At 42.3% G+C, this 17,911-nt stretch overlaps 1 protein-coding gene across 8 annotated transcripts in view; it reads right to left on the reverse strand.

The window, feature by feature from the left end:
- LOC119497149 (vacuolar protein sorting-associated protein 13B-like) overlaps window positions 1–17,911 on the reverse strand; it is a 393,997-nt gene that overhangs the window by 283,355 nt on the left and 92,731 nt on the right. For all 8 annotated transcript variants that reach the window (XM_037785043.1, XM_037785042.1, XM_037785044.1 and 5 more), the window contains 2 exons: window positions 6,861–6,995; window positions 5,547–5,726 (listed from right to left, as the gene is read on the reverse strand). In XM_037785043.1, the coding sequence (XP_037640971.1) occupies window positions 5,547–5,726; window positions 6,861–6,995 (315 nt within the window). The remainder of the gene's footprint in view (window positions 1–5,546; window positions 5,727–6,860; window positions 6,996–17,911) is intronic.

The raw sequence follows: 17,911 nt of genomic DNA on the forward strand, positions 1-17,911 counted from the left end.
GTGTCCTCCGGTGCTCCTAATGGCATCTGCAAGATTTCACAGACCAGAGAAAAACAACCAATCAGAGCTGATCTGGAGTCTGACATCCAGCTGCTGTCTATGAGAGCCACGAGTCAATCACTAGCTAACTCCGACCAAACGGTCAAACTAGGCAGCGCTGATCAAATATGAATCAATATTCTGTTAATGCAATGCCTATTTCTCTCCTCAAATGTTTTCAGAAACATCTTGTAGTGTACTGTTTAGCTGTAAAATGAGAAAGTTTGTGACCCGGCAGCCATGTTGAGATCAGTTGAGGAAATACCAAGCACCACCCACCAGCCAGAGCACAGCCAATAGGAACGCTCTCTCTCTGAAATTACCTGTGATTGGCCAAAGTCTCCCGTCACGTGTTCGATTTTTTTAAAGCCTGAAAACAGAGCCATGAGGAGGTGCAGAAGTCTAGTTATCACTCAGAACACTTGAATTACAATGCTGAAAGATTGTTAAGGAATGTTTGGCCAATGATGCCAAAAAAAATTCTGCCTGATACAGTTTTAATAAAGGCATTGATTTCTCATTATTCTCTGGGTCATAACAGAGCACATGCATGAATCATGTTTGGTTCTTGTAAAAGGGGAGAAAATGAAAAAGAAAAAGGGGAGAACAATTGGTTGTGGGGTTACTCTGCCACGGCCAAAAAATCGTATAGTTTTTGGGTATATCTAAAACGGCTGCTCAATTAGGAGAAATCATCTGGGACCGTCGCGTTGTAATGCGTAGGGGTTAAACGGCAAGATATGAAATTACGATACGCCTTTGGATCTATAAAAGAGGATATTTCAAAGCAGAGCTGCTTAGTTCTTCTGCGTTAAAACCCACGCCTTTAATTGTGTTTAATTTATTAGAATGTTCCAACCTCAACTCCGTTAAATGAAAACACATTCGCCTGGATCTGCAGGAGTTCTACAAGTGTATGGGGACTCCCTCCAACCACCACCCCTAGCCACTCAACCCAATCTCTTCATTTTCTAAGTAAGTTGGAATTTCATTTTTCGCTGGTAAACAATTAGACAGAAAACAGATGTGACTGGCCATATTTGAAAGCAACTCGGTTGAATTAACTGTGCATGAAAGAGCGAGAGAGATAGAGAGAAGATTAAAACATGTGTCAAAGCTGCCATTAAAATGCCGGACAACGCATTCATTTATTTAAACTATCGCTACTTTGGTGCAGTGACAATTAACATTCCCCATCGTGCTCTGAGGTTTGTTCTAAAAATATAACTGTGTCGTAGAAAGAGGTCGAGACAAGAGTGCCCTAGAGACTTGTGTGATTGGCCGTTAGTAAAGAATTTAGCTGTCTGTTAGACCAAATGTGTTGTATCAGAAGTGACCTCAGAGATTTGGGCCTTTCTGAGCTCTAAAAAAGGGAAAATGTAAGACATGGGAGGAAATGGCTTCTGGGATGAATTAAAGGATCCATAAGGAAAGTGCTGGCAATTTCCAGAGCCTGTCACATCCTCTAAGAAATGAGACAACACAGAGATCACACATACATGACCAGTGGGGAAACACTGAAGGCAAGGCTTCCCTCGACTTATAATCAACCGCAGTCAATCACACACACCGAAACATGAAAATAAGGCATATGTGTGTGAAAGCACCATGGCATGTGAGTATATAAATCCAAACATTTCAGTGACTACACGTTGGTGGCTTGATGTCTGTTACCAACAAGCCCCCCTCCTTCCTTAAATAAATGTTATGCTTTGGGAGTTGGGCGGACAGATCCCGCAGCACTGCTGCGCCTCGCGTTGCATCCCTACAAAAACCAGAAGCGACTAATCAAATGAAAAATGGAATATAAAAGTTGATTGCGGCTCATTATATCTTAATGTTTTCGGCATGTCGATGGTGTAAGGAGTTAGCTTTTCTCTTACTCCCCTACCTCGGTCCTACGCTCCATGTATAATGATCACGCTTTAAGAATTTGCTAAATGGAATCAACAGAGCCACATGGGACGAATAAAATGTGTTTGATGCCGAGGGCCAAGTGCTCCGACAATTCAGAAATGTCATGATCACAAAACCCCGGAGTCGGTCCTGCGGGAGCAAAGGGTGCAGCCCGTTTCGAGTGGTGCTACTCCACCTTTCATCTCTGGCTGAATGAGGCGTCGCATCCATCATTCCATTAACGCTGCTCTAACAGGCTCCCAGTCACCCGCTAGATGACGGCGGGGACACGGGACATGTGGACTGACCGAAAAGCTTTGATGTAAGCCTGACCACCGTACAAAACACAGACCTAGAAGTAGACACCCCAAAATGCCTGTGCACGCACACACACACACACTAACTTTGCAAGCTCTTCCTTCAACAGCATGTTTGACACAACAGACACACATGCACAGAGAGAGAGAAATGTTCCAGTCTGGTGATATTGTTACTGTCAAGGCAGGCATGCTGCTGTCTCCGACTTTGACTGTATTGACAGGTATATTGCAGATAAAAGAAAGATTTCTGGCAGAAATACTGCGTGTGTGTTTGTCAGCTGTTCTGCAGTGCTTTGCGTCAAAAGTAGGGCTGGCAATCGATAAAAATATTTATACGCAGTTAATCGCGTGATTGTCCATAGTTAATCGCGATTACTCACAAATAAATCACACATTTTTTTATCTGTTCAAAATGTACCTTAAAGGGAGATTTGTCAAGTATTTAATACTCTTATCAACATGGGAGTGGGCAAATATGCTGCTTTATGCAAATGTATGTATGTATTTATTATTGGAAATCAATTAACAACACAAAACAATGACAGATATTGTCCAGAAACCCTCACAGGTACTGCATTTAGCATAAAGAATATGCTCAAATCATAACATGGCAAACTGCAGCCCAACAGGCAACAACAGCTGTCAGTGTGTCAGTGTGCTGACTTGACTATGACTTGCCCCAAACGACATGTGATTATTATAAAGTGAGCATGGCTGTAAAGGGGAGACTCGTTGGTACCCATAGTAGAACCCATTTTCATTCACATATCTTGAGGTCAGAGGTCAAGGGACCCCTTTGAAAAATGCCATGACAGTTTTTCATCGCCAACATTTAGCGTACGTTTGGAGCGTTATTTAACCTCCTTCGCCACAAGTTAGTATGACATGGTATGGCCATCTTTAGGTTTTTTTAGTTTCATATGATGAAACCTCACTCTAGCTTTAAAACTGAGCCAGATATAACCGCTCAAAAACGCAAGTTGCGTTAATACTTTAAAGAAATGAATGTCATTAAAACAAATTTGCGTTGACTTTGCTTTGACAGCCCTAGTTAAAAAAGTTAAAGTGAAAATACAAAAAAGCTAATGTTCATATTGCTTTCATTCATTAATGTTTGTTCCTTTGTACCAACCACCAGACCATATGAAATGAATGTCTCGTCAGACTTCTAAGAAACAAAGGAACAGAGATGTATGCATGAAGAATAGAAAGAGGGAGAGACAGAAAGCATGAGTATCTTAGACTTGAGTTTAAAAGCAACCAAAAAGGTTAAAAGACAAAAGAGAGACGCAGACAGAGTGGAAAAGAAAGCAAGCAAAGATTAAACACAGAAGAGGGGGGAAAAAAAAGAGGAGAGTATTGAGGCAGTGATGAGAAGGAGTGCAGGCCTCTGCTGCTCCACATCTGCTGGAGATATATCCAGTGCTTCTGGGAGTCAGACCCCCGCCTCCCTTTCACCTTCATCTTCTTTCTCTCTCCCCCTCTTTTCGCTTCCTTTTTGGTCTTCTGGTTTGTGTTCAGATCAGGTTTTAATATTCAAAAATATGTACTGTCTTTATGAGCCATTGCTTTGCTGAAATAATATGCTCTCTAAATCAAAGTAATAGTCTGAGGCTGTGCACTAAATAGAATTTACCCGAGTTCCTAAAAGTATCTATCTATGTCTGCGAGGCTGTAAAGGGTGGAACAACCCCTTGTCAGAAATACAACGTTGCTTTTAAGAATCTACGCTTATGTCATTGCGACTTGCGGGAAATTTATTCAACGACTGTCCTCGCATTTATCAAACCGTGAGTTGCCTATGAAATGCAAGCTTTTCCCTGCCTAACATTTACAATTTATAGCAGTGTCTTGGCGCTGCGTTCACTGGCAATGGGACGGTGATTGACTGGGTGACATTCAAACAGCAATGGAATGGAATTCCTGGTTAGGGGTGACCTCCCAAATCCGTTGTCTCTAAACCGTACTTATCGTCTTACTTCACTTCACTCCAAGCTACAGCTGTGTCTTCTCCTCGCAGTCCGAAACCACCTGAGGCCGACTCTATCTCCATCTCAGCGCTGACATGTTTAAGGCCCTGGGGCCTGATGTGATTCAGGTTTGGGGGGTTTACTGTACGTAAGTCAAGGCCACACGATGAATCTCTGCAGGCCTGTATTAAAAGTGATGTAGAGTTGGGACTCTGAAGACAACTCTGAAAACAAATACTGGAGGTGTATTGTTTTACATTGTCACCCCTGGCTTCTCTTGTCGGGCGGGAGGAGGGGGGTTGTGGGGTAACAGCCCAGAGAGTACTTTGAGAGACTCACCTTTTGTGGGCTTTTAGAAACTTGGGAGCAATTGAAGGCCATGACATAGGAGAGACTGTCAAGTACATGTACTTCCAAAGGTATCAATCTTCCCTGGTAGCCCAGTAGAGCTGCTCGATAGGAGAAGTAGTTGCAGTCGCAGGTGGGGAGGAAAGGTTAGTGATGACATACCGATATTAATGGCCTCATTCACAGGAGAAAGCATTACAGGAGCAATTTTTGCTTGAAAGAACACTGGAGACCAGTAGATACATGAGATGCACCGAGTTGTAGTCATTAAATATCCAACAAAAAGGTCAACTAAATCAAGCACTACAGCACTTTGGAATCTGAATTGCATTTTTTAGTCTTTTGGAAGGGCTACTGAATAACCACACCCTCCCTCTAAAAACACACATACTGTACATACACCCCCACACATCTGTGGTCGAAGGATGCAATCAAAAACTGCAACCTGACATCAGTGCAGCCTTCAACAGCAATCCTCGAGCGGTTAAGATGTTGTTAGCCAGCTCGGCCCAGCGCTGACAGAGACTAACTGCTGTTTAGAGAACTCATGCAGCCTGTAAAGAGACGCCGGGTTGCCAGCCCGGCCTCAAGGATACTGGAGTGGAAAACACTTATCGGCTTTACTAAACAAATAACTGAAAAGGGGGCATTGCGTGACATTATGGGAGGAAGGAAAATATGACGACCCAAACAAACCGAGAGTCTTGCATTAGATCACCAATAATTGAGATGGAATATGGACTACCAGTGCCTGTCACAAGTCCAAACACCACAACCACGACCGGAAAATGAGCTAAAGAACTGATATATCAACGCAGGATGGTGATTTGTGATTTCAAAAATACGCAGGCCGAGAGAGAAATTGTACCACAGAGCAATGTACAATGATGGATGCAGTGGAAAGAGAGGAGAGGAGAGGAGAGATTGTAATTCATGCACTTGCAGCATGTTACAACATTTCAGAAGCTCCTACCTGAGTTCCTGCAGTCCTCTCCTTGCTGAGGGACCTGAACAGAAAAGGCCAGCAGGTCTGGAGCCAGCAAAGATTCAGGCTTTCGAATCTCATTAAGCCAGCGGCTCGTATGGAGTTCTTTGGTGTCAGATGGGCCCTGAATCAGAGGAACCAGCTTCTCCTTTACCCCCTCTCCCGAACCTAGGAGACGAGTTAAAGACTAATCAATACATTACAAATTCCCCATCAAACATTATTCATATTCACAAATGTGTCGAAGAGGATACATCAAATATAAAAGCAAGAGTCTTGTCTTGAGTGCTTCACGGATTACAAAAAAAAACCCTTTCATTTGAATCACTTTGTGACTTGAGTTAAGGAGAGAAATGTATTGGTGAAATTGAATTACAGCAATTTACCTATGCTGCTGCAACAGCCTATTTTCTGACTGTACAAGTGTACAAGTCGCCATCCATTAGCTGTGTTTCAGTGTCTTAGACTAAAAGGAGGAGACAAACTACGACACTATATGTTGAAGACACTTTGTGCCTAAAGGCTTTTGATAATAAAGTAACTATGTTAACATAAATTCCAGCATTTGTCAGCAATTAAAGCAGTCCGCCAATCAACAGATTGGGCTTTCAAAGCAACATGAGACAACCAAAAGACACCATATCATCCATGTCCAAACTGCAGGTGAAATATGAGGGAGAAAATGCTTAAAAATAATCTTAAGAGTGTTGCAGAAACCTTTAAAAATCATAACAAAACGTCAAATAGACAAAATGCATTGACAAAAGGAATAGCCGTCACAACAGGAATATGATGACAGTACTACTCACCTTTGTAACCATGTTTGCAGTGATGACTTATTTACCTCAAAAATTAAAGCAACTCCTTATGGGTACATTATTTTATGCATCCACTGTAGATGTTAATTTAAATATAAGAACATTAATTGCGCATGCTTTTTTTTCTTTGTATTCTATACTGACAGCTGCAATAGATCTTATAGTCTGCCTGACATCATGTGTGCAGTTTGACCCTGTGAACTCTGTGCTATGACACTAGCTCCAATAACATCCTCGCCATCAAAGACATGGCCGGAGCCCAATGACAGCGCCCCAGGAGAAAAACAGCAACTGAATCACATAGCTGGAAAGAAATCAAGATAAAGATTGAGCGGCAGAAAGAGAGGGAGAGAGAGAGAGAGAGAGAGACGGAGTGAAGTGTGTAAAAGTATAAGTTAAAGAAAGCAAGAGAAGAGTCTAGTCGGTCTCACTCTCTCCCTCCTACACAGGCAGTAAAGTTTTAACAGGGCACAGCTGCACACACCTGGGGTCCTGGCGCACACTTTTACAGCTCCCACGGTTCCCGAGGCGCATTTCACCGTCGCACGGCTGCAGAACTTCAGCTCCAGGTTTTGGACCGAGCCCTCGAGAGTCGGTGACGGGCCCGGAGACTTCACACCTAATAAAAAAAAAAAGAAAAGTGAAAATGAAGTGCAGTCCGGCAGGTTTAAACACCGCTGCCGTGGCTTCGTTAAACACTTGATTGGCCTTTAATTGGTCTTGACCCCTTTCTTTCCCTCTCTGTCTCTCCCAAAGTCCTGAGAAACCAGGTGCTCTTTTAAACACAGATATCACCAACACCAGGCCGAGTGTGCTGCGTTTCTCTGAGCTCTGGCAGGAATACCGGTGGTGCCCTCTGTTTCCGAGGTTAACCTGTTGCTGTGTCTCCATACCATGATAAATATGTCAAACAAAAACACATTTATATATTATAGTAAGCTGTAAAAGTTTGTTAAAACACATGTGAACAGTCCCCTGAAGCTACAATCTCAACAACACATTTTGCTATAATGTATGATATCAGCACCTGACATCTTAGTTTCGCTACAATCCATGTTAGTCCCCAGTACATTTTAAATCTTTATTATTTAATGTTTTATTTCTATGTGTGTGTGTTTATCTCTGAGCACAAGCTGAACATTTACAAGTGACATATTTTATTTGTATTTTGATCCCTCTGGATTTAGAAAGCTTCCTGTGAAAACATGTAGAGTACGCTGATGGGATTTTGGATACAGCAAAATCTTGACATCACAGCCATGTTGTTTTTAAAAAGTGCCCAGGAAGGATATTAAAATAGATAAAAAACCCTTAAATTGTCAAGTGCTTGTTCTAAATGTTTTACAAGTTCCCAGTAAATCTACTGAGTTGAGTGACTTTTTCGGTTAAATAACAGGGACTATTAGGAGTATGAGTAATAGGCCAATATAAAGGATATATCTTTCCAAAATAATATCCAATACAGTCACGCCAGTATCCAGCTTAGTGTCAACTACAACTCACCTAACACCAGCATTACATCACAGAAGCCTCAAGTGCTCTTCGCTCTATGATTATTTCTCTTAATGGCAGCGTGGTGTGGAAGAACCTTCCGTCTGCCATCTTTCCAAAATGAAACTGTTTGCACTGAGGGAAGGAGTGGGGGGGATTACATACTCGCCATTATGATATGTCAATGTTATTTCTATGGTGAGAGGCTATTTCAAACACATAACAAGAGGAGGAGGGAGAAATAGCTGCATGGCTAAAAGATACTGTAGAGTTTAGGGAGTCCTGTGCCAAACCGCCTGTTGAGAGAGGAGAGGAGGATCCATCCATCACATGCTACATTCTTCCAGTGAGGGAGTCGCATTAAATTCTTACATCACCTGTTCCAATAAGGCTTTACTTCTCAGAATAATCCCCCTTTTTACAGTGATAGCAATCCATTTCCTACAAGTGTCCGCGGCACTTTCTGAATAAGTTTACGACTCAGAGGGACTTTTTTTTTTTCTGTCAAATGCTGAAAGATCAACGGGTCAGAAAGGCCGAAAGAACAGCATAGAGAAACTCATTAAGTTAAATATAAACACAAATACTGTAAAGATTGATCAAGAACAATTGAAGCAGGCGGACTGGATAGCAGGGACTTATTGCCTACTGGTGCTACCAGAGAGGTTATGAAAGCACAACAGGTCATTATTTGGCAACGGTTCCTGAAGCTACTGTAACAGAAAAAAGCTGGTCTGGACATCTAAAAGCTTTCTTTCATCCACATCCACTTGCTCTCTGACTTGTTGTCTTACATTTCGTATTATTTAACTCTTCTACCTGTTAAATAAACTCGTCTTACTCCCCACATGTCTTCTCCCCCCTGATCTCTGTCTGTTTGGTCACTTAAGGCTGGCCAACACTAAAAGGTTTTTCAAATCTTAACAGATTTTCAAAATGTGAGAGACCCCACACATAACGACATGTTATGTTCAATTTAAAAGTTTTGTTTCTATAGTGTGTGGAGAGCAACGATTTGGCCAACACAGCAATCCACACACTAACAGAGTCAGTAGAGTCCTAACTAAAAAAAACAGATATCTTGCAATCAAACGTGACTTTAGTGTAAACAAACATGGCGGACGACGGGCAGGAAGAATTAGCGATGTTAGTTTTTGCACTACTTTGTACTGATGAAGTCATGGAGGCATGTTAAATAAACACTTGCGTTGTTGCCACAAATTAACAAGTTGGTCCTTCACTTCTGAGGTCCATCTTACTACTATTTTATGCTTCGCATTTTGCATCATGCATTAGCCGCAGCCACCATGACGGCGGTGGTCGTCCTTCCTTCTTTAGTCAACTTGGTTCTCAATTGGCTATCGTTCTTTCCCACGTGACTGCGTCATCGGCTATCCTAATGCCGGCTATACCCGGCATTAGGTAATCCAGAATCTAGACTCTACATACACAAAGATAACTTGGGTTGGTTGTTTTACACCAAAATTAGCACATAGTATGTTTGTGTGCGGTTGTTAATCCAAATCGACTAATAGTTCAACAGTAGTTTTAATGTAAAACAGCAGGCAGTGTGGATACGGACGGGATTCAAGTAGACACATACGTATACACACAGCACATTTAACCAAGAGGAGAATTACTGGCAATTGCTAAAATCCCTAACCACTGACTTCCCTCCTCTCTCTCTCTCAGACAAATTACCCAGCAACCTCTTCACCTGCTGTCTGAGAGGCCCTCCATCAGCCCAGATGGAAGATGGGGATGTTAATAACCCTCCCTCTGTCTCCCTGCCTGCCACTTAATATATCTGCTGCAGGTCAAACAGAGCGGTGCTGTGCGTCCCTCTGTGGCTTTAGTTACCTACTTCTCCATCAGCTTCCTCTGTTTATGGGACACATGTTCTATGTGAAGTGTAGAGCTGGTATATATGAATTATTTCGTCCTAGAAGCCAAACAAACAATCGGTTTCTCATTGTTGGGGCCAGATTCTAATAACAGAGCTATATTGTATGTTGCATGTAAGGGATAATGTACAGCGAGCCGGCTATTGTTCTGAAAGACAGCCTGACAGGGCGATGTGTATGTTTTGAGAACATACAAGAACAGAGGAGAGAAACATTTTCCTTTTGATGTCCTCAGTCAACTCAAAAACAAAACCCATGGTGTAGCACGTTGTTTCAGAGAACAGTTTTTGAATTTTGTTAAAATCCAATTCTCTCAATGTTTTAGATGAGTTTAGTCATCATCTCATCTTTTTACCAAATGGTTTTTCAGTAGAAAATAGGGAACAGAGTTGAGTTACCATATTGGCCATTCTCAGAGAGGCATGTAGCTCACGCACATATGCACATACGGATACACACATATGTACACACACAGACATTTGGATTATTTGATGTGATCCAGTACCATTGGGAAAGATCGAGAATGCCATAGGCACTACATAAAGCTAGGCTCCCCCTTCCTGGAAACAATATAGCTTACATACATTTGCCATAAAAGTGTTGCACCAGACATTTGGCTATATTATTGAGTGTGCCTCGGTGAACCTAAAAACACATGACCCATCTAGCCAGAAGAACAGAACATTGTCGAGAATGGATATCCAGATCCAGTGACCGTTTGGCCTTTTTCAAAACAGTACTGGAGGGAAAATGATTGCACCAGTGATGAGTAGCTCTCCGTGCAGACTGACTGTTCCCTCGAGTCCCTCATTCTTTCTGGAAAAGATGGAGATGTTAAAAGTGCAAGCCAATCTGGAGCACTACAGAGGCCATTCCCCCTACTCTATTTACTCTTTGATAAATGGAACTAGGGGTATCGCTATCCCACGTTGCCCACGTAGATGTCCAAAAGGGCACGGTGCACCTGCTGGGGTGGTGCTTGTTGCGTGGGGGGGCTCTGGACAATGTTTTGTCCAGCTGTTAAGACTATAAAAAAGCGGGGTACACAGGAAGAGGAAAAACACAGGGTTGGTAGTTTGTCGACTTAACGGTGGTATTCAGTTTGGTTTATGTATGCAGGACGCATTAGTGTGTGTGTTGCAGCCAGACATGTGTGTGATTGAGTGTATGAGTGAGTGAATGCGTGTGGTGCTGTTACTCTTCAAGCAAGGGGCAGGTGCAAGAAGTACATAAACACACAGCTAGGGGCCAGAGGCTACGGCACTCCATCAAACACTGTGAGGGCAACTGTGGGCAGCTGGATTTGCCATCCTGAACGGAAAATACGAAGGGAAGGAGGGATGGAAAGTCAGTGAAGAAATAGAAAGAAAAAGAAAGAAGGAATAGATTAAAAAAAGAGAGAAAGCACACACGGATGGGGCAATATGGGATGTGAAGGCTGCTTTCTGCATACCTCAATAGTTGGCGTGCACATGTCTCAGTATGATGTGTGTGTGTGGGACATCTGCAGACTTGCCATGTTTTACACATTCCAACATGTCCTGCTCTCACTGCTTTGAGGAATGGTATGGGAAAGCTGTCTGCCCATAACGCTGGACCAGGCGAAGTTACATTTTACTGTTTTTCCTCAATCGCTTTGGCTCATTCCTCAAAACAGTCTGAACTTTCTCTAAACTATAAAGTGCAATTGTCACAACTGTTTGATGGGACATCACAACTCTATTTCATGTTCGCAAAAAGGTAGTAACTCACCCAAAGCACTTCATGCATGCTTCAAAAACCTAGTTATTGAGTCAGTAAGTTGGCCGACGGCATCAAAATGAAAAGTTGTTTTGTCATCGTGTGAGCCGTACTGGTCAAAATGTTTAGATGTTTCTTCACCGCGGCAGTCAATCCTGGAAATGTTTCTTCACTGACTACTTACTGTACTATACCAGAATGTCAGTTTTGTCTAATTGAATGCTGTTGTATATCGCACAGAGCTTTTTGGATCCCCATTTCAATAGAGGTAAAAGTTAACTGAAAGTCAATAGGCCTACTGTAGTACACAGAAAAAAGGATGTGCACATTTGTATACATACAGTAAATGTATTTGTGTGTTGTGTTCTGTAAACAGAAAATTCACCTTTGATCTTTCATATAAAGTCGTATACAATGAACAGAAAGTTTGCCACAAAATGACATCCAGGCCAAAAATATGTAAAGTAAAAAAACAACAAATTGTACCTCCTCACAGTACGTAACACCACGCAATAGATATTTATGGACTATACATGTATGTCTGACAGATTTTGATGATTGAATGGATCATTTTGCATGTGACGGCTCAAACGATGAAGGAATGTTTACAAGTTGTGAAGAGGATGACAACTTCACTGAGAATCAACTCATCATTTTTGATCAGCAAGACATGTGCAAGTGGTTATTGTGCAAATTGTACTTACTCTTTGCACATGTTCCAAAATTAATGAGAATTTCTAATCTGTTGTGAACAACAAACTTATTGTTCAGAGATTTGAACTTACTGTTGTCATTCAAGAAATGAGCCAAAGCGAATGAGAAAAACTGTAAAACAAGAAGCACAGTGTTTGTATTAACCTACATTCACAAAACACTTGTTATAATACCTCACAAATACTAAGCAATTTTCATTTCTAATGCTATGGAAATGTTTTTTTAGCGAATAAGCCAGGACGTTCGCATGGGAACACTGAAAGGTTATGAGATGAAGAGGATGAAAGCAGAAGTCCTCCTCTCTGTGTGAAAAAGTTTTTAATGCACGTTCTTGAACTTTAGAAAGCATCCAGAGGAGCCATTAAAAGCTGATGCAAATCCTGAAACTGTCTCTCTCTATTACTAGAGGTGAGGCCTGGGATTTGGTTGATGCATACTACAAGACCAAAATAAAAAAAAGCAGATTTGGAAAGAGAGGGAGGTACAGCATGTGCTAAACCAGCTATTAAAGCGGTGTTATGATTCAAGTTATTACACCTCCACTCCACGCAGTCACATTAAAGTTCATGAGTGAAGAGTTCCCCCTACTTTTCAGAAAACCGATCCCTGGCACGTATTAATGCATTAGGGATCAGTTTTATATGTGATGACGATCAGCTGACAAGAGGATGTACACTATCGCCAAACCCTAATGGACAAGTAGTCAGACAAAGACAGACAGAGAAGGAAAGAGAACCTAAAGTACTAAAAGCTCCAAGTCTGGCAACGGGCCCGTAGCAGCTCGGGGGGCTGACAGAAAAGGAGGTAGACAAGTTGGGTAGACCGAAAGCAGCCAGCTGAGCCATTAAGTGCTGATGCAGAAACAATAACTGTCTCTCCTAAGTCAGGAAGGGCTGAAGTAGAAGCAGTAAGTAGGAGCAGGAGGTCTGCTGGCACCTTGCCCGGTACTGACACACAGCAAAAATACAGACACATGCCGAGAGAGCGGGACAGGAAAACAGACAAGGTGAACCAGTAGTGGTTTGTCCTGCAGTTAAAGCCGAGACGAGAGCAGCTTTGGCAGTCGGCAAATGCAAGTCTGCGGGGGAGGCTCATCACTTTTAACAAAAATCTCATTTTTATACTAACAGAAAATGATACGTGGGATCGGATAGACTTTTAAAGAAACATAAAGGTAGCTTTAGGAATGCTTTAAATGTTTAGAATCAGTCGCTTCATGAGTTTGTGACATTTTCATAGAAAAAGAAGTGCTTCTTTCTACCAGGAACTGACAAAAACAGTAAAGCAGCCTACAGTCAATAAATGAAAGCAGTTACAGTAAATCTGGTGGCCTTATGGTATTTACGGGAAAACTTCATTTGCACACAGTTAGAGATGCATATATATATTTTGCAATATGAAAAAGAATACAGGAATATGCACCCTACCCTTTTGTTAGCTACATTTTAAAGCTAAATGCATCAATCTGGTGCGCTTCGAGAGCAAAATTAGCAACATTAAGAGGCTAGATAAACAATTTTGTGCTATGAATTTAATCATAAACACATTGCTTGTATGAATAATATCCATCCCCAAAAGTGAAGCCAAAACATCTCGATCACCAGCTGGTGGCTGGCTGTTAATTTAGGAAGCGCCTCATTTGATAAGCAGCAGTTTTTTATGAGTGGAGCGCGCATTTAAAACGTCAATATCGCAGGCGATCATGTTCATTTAATTGTGGGAAGCCAAAATCGTGATCGCCATTAATATTCGATTGATTGTGCAGCCCTAAGCAAAAGCAATTGTTGCAAATAAATGAAACAGGAACTGGGCAGAGTAGTGATGTCTAGCTACCATTGCTAAATAACAACACAAGCTCACATACAGCCCTAATGCCAGGGTTTGGGTTATTCTAGTACGTCAAAAAACTTCCATCAACAGTCAATTCTTCTCCACTACCTACAGTACATGTACAGAGGCAAGATGTTTAACTAAAGCATGCAGTTGGGTGGACAGAAAAACAGAATAAGAGGCAAGCAGACAAGTGTCTACACACACACACACACACACACGCTGAGTAGAGGTTAGAGTGGTGGGATATGCAAGTGGTGCTCGCTGCCTGTAACGGTGGTGGTATTAAGACAGTGATGGGGTGTAAGTGCTGGCGGTAGCGGAGGCTGGGGGTCTAATTTCCATGATTACCATCCCCTCCAGGTGCTGCCTGCCTTTCCGTCTGCCCACTAAAGCAGTGACACATGTTCTCCGCACATTCAAACCTTGGTTCTCTCTGCCACCGAATTACCACAATTAAGGAGTCTTCATGCGGAAGCAATTTGGCCAACACTAATGGGCCTAGGCAGTGGGGTTTGGGAGACGGGGGGAGACGGGGGTGGGGGTGGGGGAGTGAAAGAGTTATAGAACCAGTGAGAAAGATGAGAGAATAAGAGAAAAGGGGAGAGACAGATGTGCGAAGAGTGATAGAGAAACATGTGCTGTGACATGGAGGATTCCCGCATCGCCACTTGTAAGGAGATGATTAGTCGGTGGTGAGATAGGCCATTAAAACACAGTTCTGGATGAGAGGGCCTGCCTCTCAATCTCCCATATCCCCAGCCTAATGCTGCCCTGACAAATTTGGTTAGCATAAGAAACGGGGGCATTGTGACTTTGAAGTAGCAGCCAGGATTGAATGCCAGTGTGGTTCCACCACGAGAGAGATGCTCGAAACTACAGACCGCAGCTAATGACGCTAAACCAGCCCCTCCGTCACTGAAACGTAACTCTGGATTACTGCTCTCTCTCTCTCTCTGTGACTCTACAACTAACACTTGCTCTTTTTCTCAGGCTTCCCCCCCCCCCCACCCCCCACCCCACCCCTCTCCTCTTCCCTTATGGAACAGTATTAAAGAGAAACCAAGCTCTTGTTTATCAATAATCCACTGAGATCAATATTTATGTCTCAGCTTTGCGGAGGCCGACTGTGTCTGTGTGTGGTGGTAGCCAAGACGTGACTGGGGTTTCGGTGCTGCAGAGGCACTTCAATGGGAGTTACAGTGGAAATTTATGGCCCTGTGACGTGGAGCTATGTGCTCAGTCGGCACTAGTCGCTACCCTTAGATGGGACGGTTGGCTCGCAGCAGGGAGCCAGCTCTGCAGACACTACCAGATGACATAAATACAAACAGATTTATTTGGGGCTGTCATTGATTCGGGGCTTAGTAACATTCAGAGCAGTCTGCTGTGGGTGCTTTAAAGCCCCTTCTACTTACGCTGCATTTTGTTTTATGTCTCAGTGATGCTCTTTGCTTTGTGTGAACTTTTTAAACATGTTAGTTAGACAGTTATAAAGCTACTTACTTACTTATCACATTAACTGTTCTTTTACTTATTTATGATGCACTGCTATGTGATGTATTGCTTATATTATATTATTCTCTTACTCTTCACACCATTATTTACTTTGGGATAAAAATATATGCTTGTGTTGAATCAGTCTTTCCTTTAATGACTTTAAGGTTTCTTCCACAACATTTATTTTATTCATTTATTAGAATGATTAATATATCCTTAAATGCAGAGACTTAACTATACACTAGCCTTCACTACCTTACTATAGAGAGCCGAAGTCCCGCCCCTTCCGTTGGACCCCATGGGACCTTATTTCAGAAAAATTTGAACGGTAGTCAACGGAGAGAGACGATCCTGTTTGAATTTCTCCATGAATCACACATATGATGTTTGTCAATTTAAATATATTTTTTGCAAGTCAAGAAAGTCGCAGTTTGTCGTAGTATCATTTAGTTTTGTGTGAAACCGCTCAGTGAACTACATCTCTCGTCTTGCACAATATACGTCAGCAACACTAGCTATCTAGCTAACTTGGCTATGTTCCAGGCACAGATGTAACGTTATCTGACCTGATGTGTTTTATCCAGGGACTCCTGGTCTTTTTATCAGCCCGGTAGAGAAAGAACGAGCGAGACCTGTTGCTGGTGTGAGTTCATCCCAGTAGGAAATACACAGGCATCGTAGCTTCAGAGAGAGAGACGTCACTAACGCGACTTTTGGGTGTGTCGTCTTTCTAATGACGATGATACTGATACTTCAACAGTTTTACAACAAACTGAGACTTTCTTGACTTGCTAAATGATCTTTTAAATTGACAAACATCATACGTGTGATTCATGGTGCAATTCAAACGGGATCTAAAAAATATTTCTCTCTCTCCGTTGACTGCCATTCATATTTTTTTCTGAAATAAGGTCCCACAGCGATCCACCGGAAGGGGCTGGACGTCCCCTAGGCTCTCTATAACTGTACTCTGCACACTTTGACTTGTCTCTCTATGTCTGTTTAATGCATTATCTATTGATGACACATTGTAGGGGTCTACAAGTCTTTACCACGGTAACGTTTCATAAACCACGGCTGCAGGGGGTTTTCATATCATATTTCAGTGTGCTCTCCACGGGGGAGAGTCGAGTGCTCCAGCTCTAAATGACGAAAGCTTGAATCTACAGTAACTCTGCTCTATCAAAGCTTGGCCAGCTAACTAAACTGCCAACTACCAGCGACCGGCCAGGTTTATAAAAAGCATGATAGATCTTTGAGATCAACTACCAATTTAAGTGCTATACTGTGCCAACGGTATATTGAATTTGGTGGTAAGTGGAACAATGCCTCTGAGAAAACATCAATGATTCATATAAGAGAGCAAAAATATAAAGTTGGACGTGAAAGTCGGGCTTCCAGATCCTGTACTGGGATCATCCATGTCCTCCAACATGACTGGATTCACATCTTATTTCCCATGACAGAAAAGCGGGCTACTATTCAAACAAACAGGGGAGAGAAAAATCCTTGGCACACTATCAGTAGACTTTGGATTTCTTTTAAATATCATATTTCGCCAGAAGCCAGCGGATGGTGTGAGGAAAGGGGGAATGATGAATGAAGAACCCAGGCGAGAAATGACAAGCCTGTTGTCCCCTGATGAGTGTCTGAAGTCACCAGCTACGAGGTGGTGTGTGTGTGTGTGTGTGTGTGTGTGTGTGTGTGTGTGTGTGTACATATGCATATATGTTTTTTTTTTAATGTGCGTTTAAGTGCAAAGCCGTTGTTTAGTGAGATCTTGTTTAATGGAGGAGCAGACCTCAAACACTTTATGTTCCTCTCATCCCATTAAAGATATAAATATCCATGTAATCTGAGGTCCAATTGTGGCAACACAACAAACTTCTGTTTTGCATCGACTCCACTGGCTTCTCTCATTAGCTCTGGACTGAAGTGAGCAACGGAGAAAGAGCAGAGAGCTTCAGGAAGACAAAAGAAAGGAGGAAGGCCCCGAGTCTGGATTGACTTAAAACATCATCACAAATCTGCCAGGAGTGGAGCAAGGGCCGTCTGTAGCTCATTGAAGTTTTCATTGACAAGAACCGTCTCATGTTCCATCCAAGATTTATTTATCGGTTCTCTGATGCTGACACAACGTGTTTTTAATGTCAGAAATAAGGTTGCGTACGGATGAAAAAAAAGCCCTCTTTCTTTCCTTCCCCTCGTGCTTTCTTCCTGCCCCGATGTCAATTCGTGAAGCAGACAAGTAGACAGGCAGAAATTTCTCCCAAACCAATAAGTTACCTCTTCAAAGAAGTATGGATACTTGAGTGAGGGGCCAGGCCATGCTGAAACAGACATCTCAGGGTTTTCA

Source organism: Sebastes umbrosus, chromosome 11, assembly GCF_015220745.1.
Source record: "Sebastes umbrosus isolate fSebUmb1 chromosome 11, fSebUmb1.pri, whole genome shotgun sequence".
NCBI classification, from domain to species: domain Eukaryota; kingdom Metazoa; phylum Chordata; class Actinopteri; order Perciformes; family Sebastidae; genus Sebastes; species Sebastes umbrosus.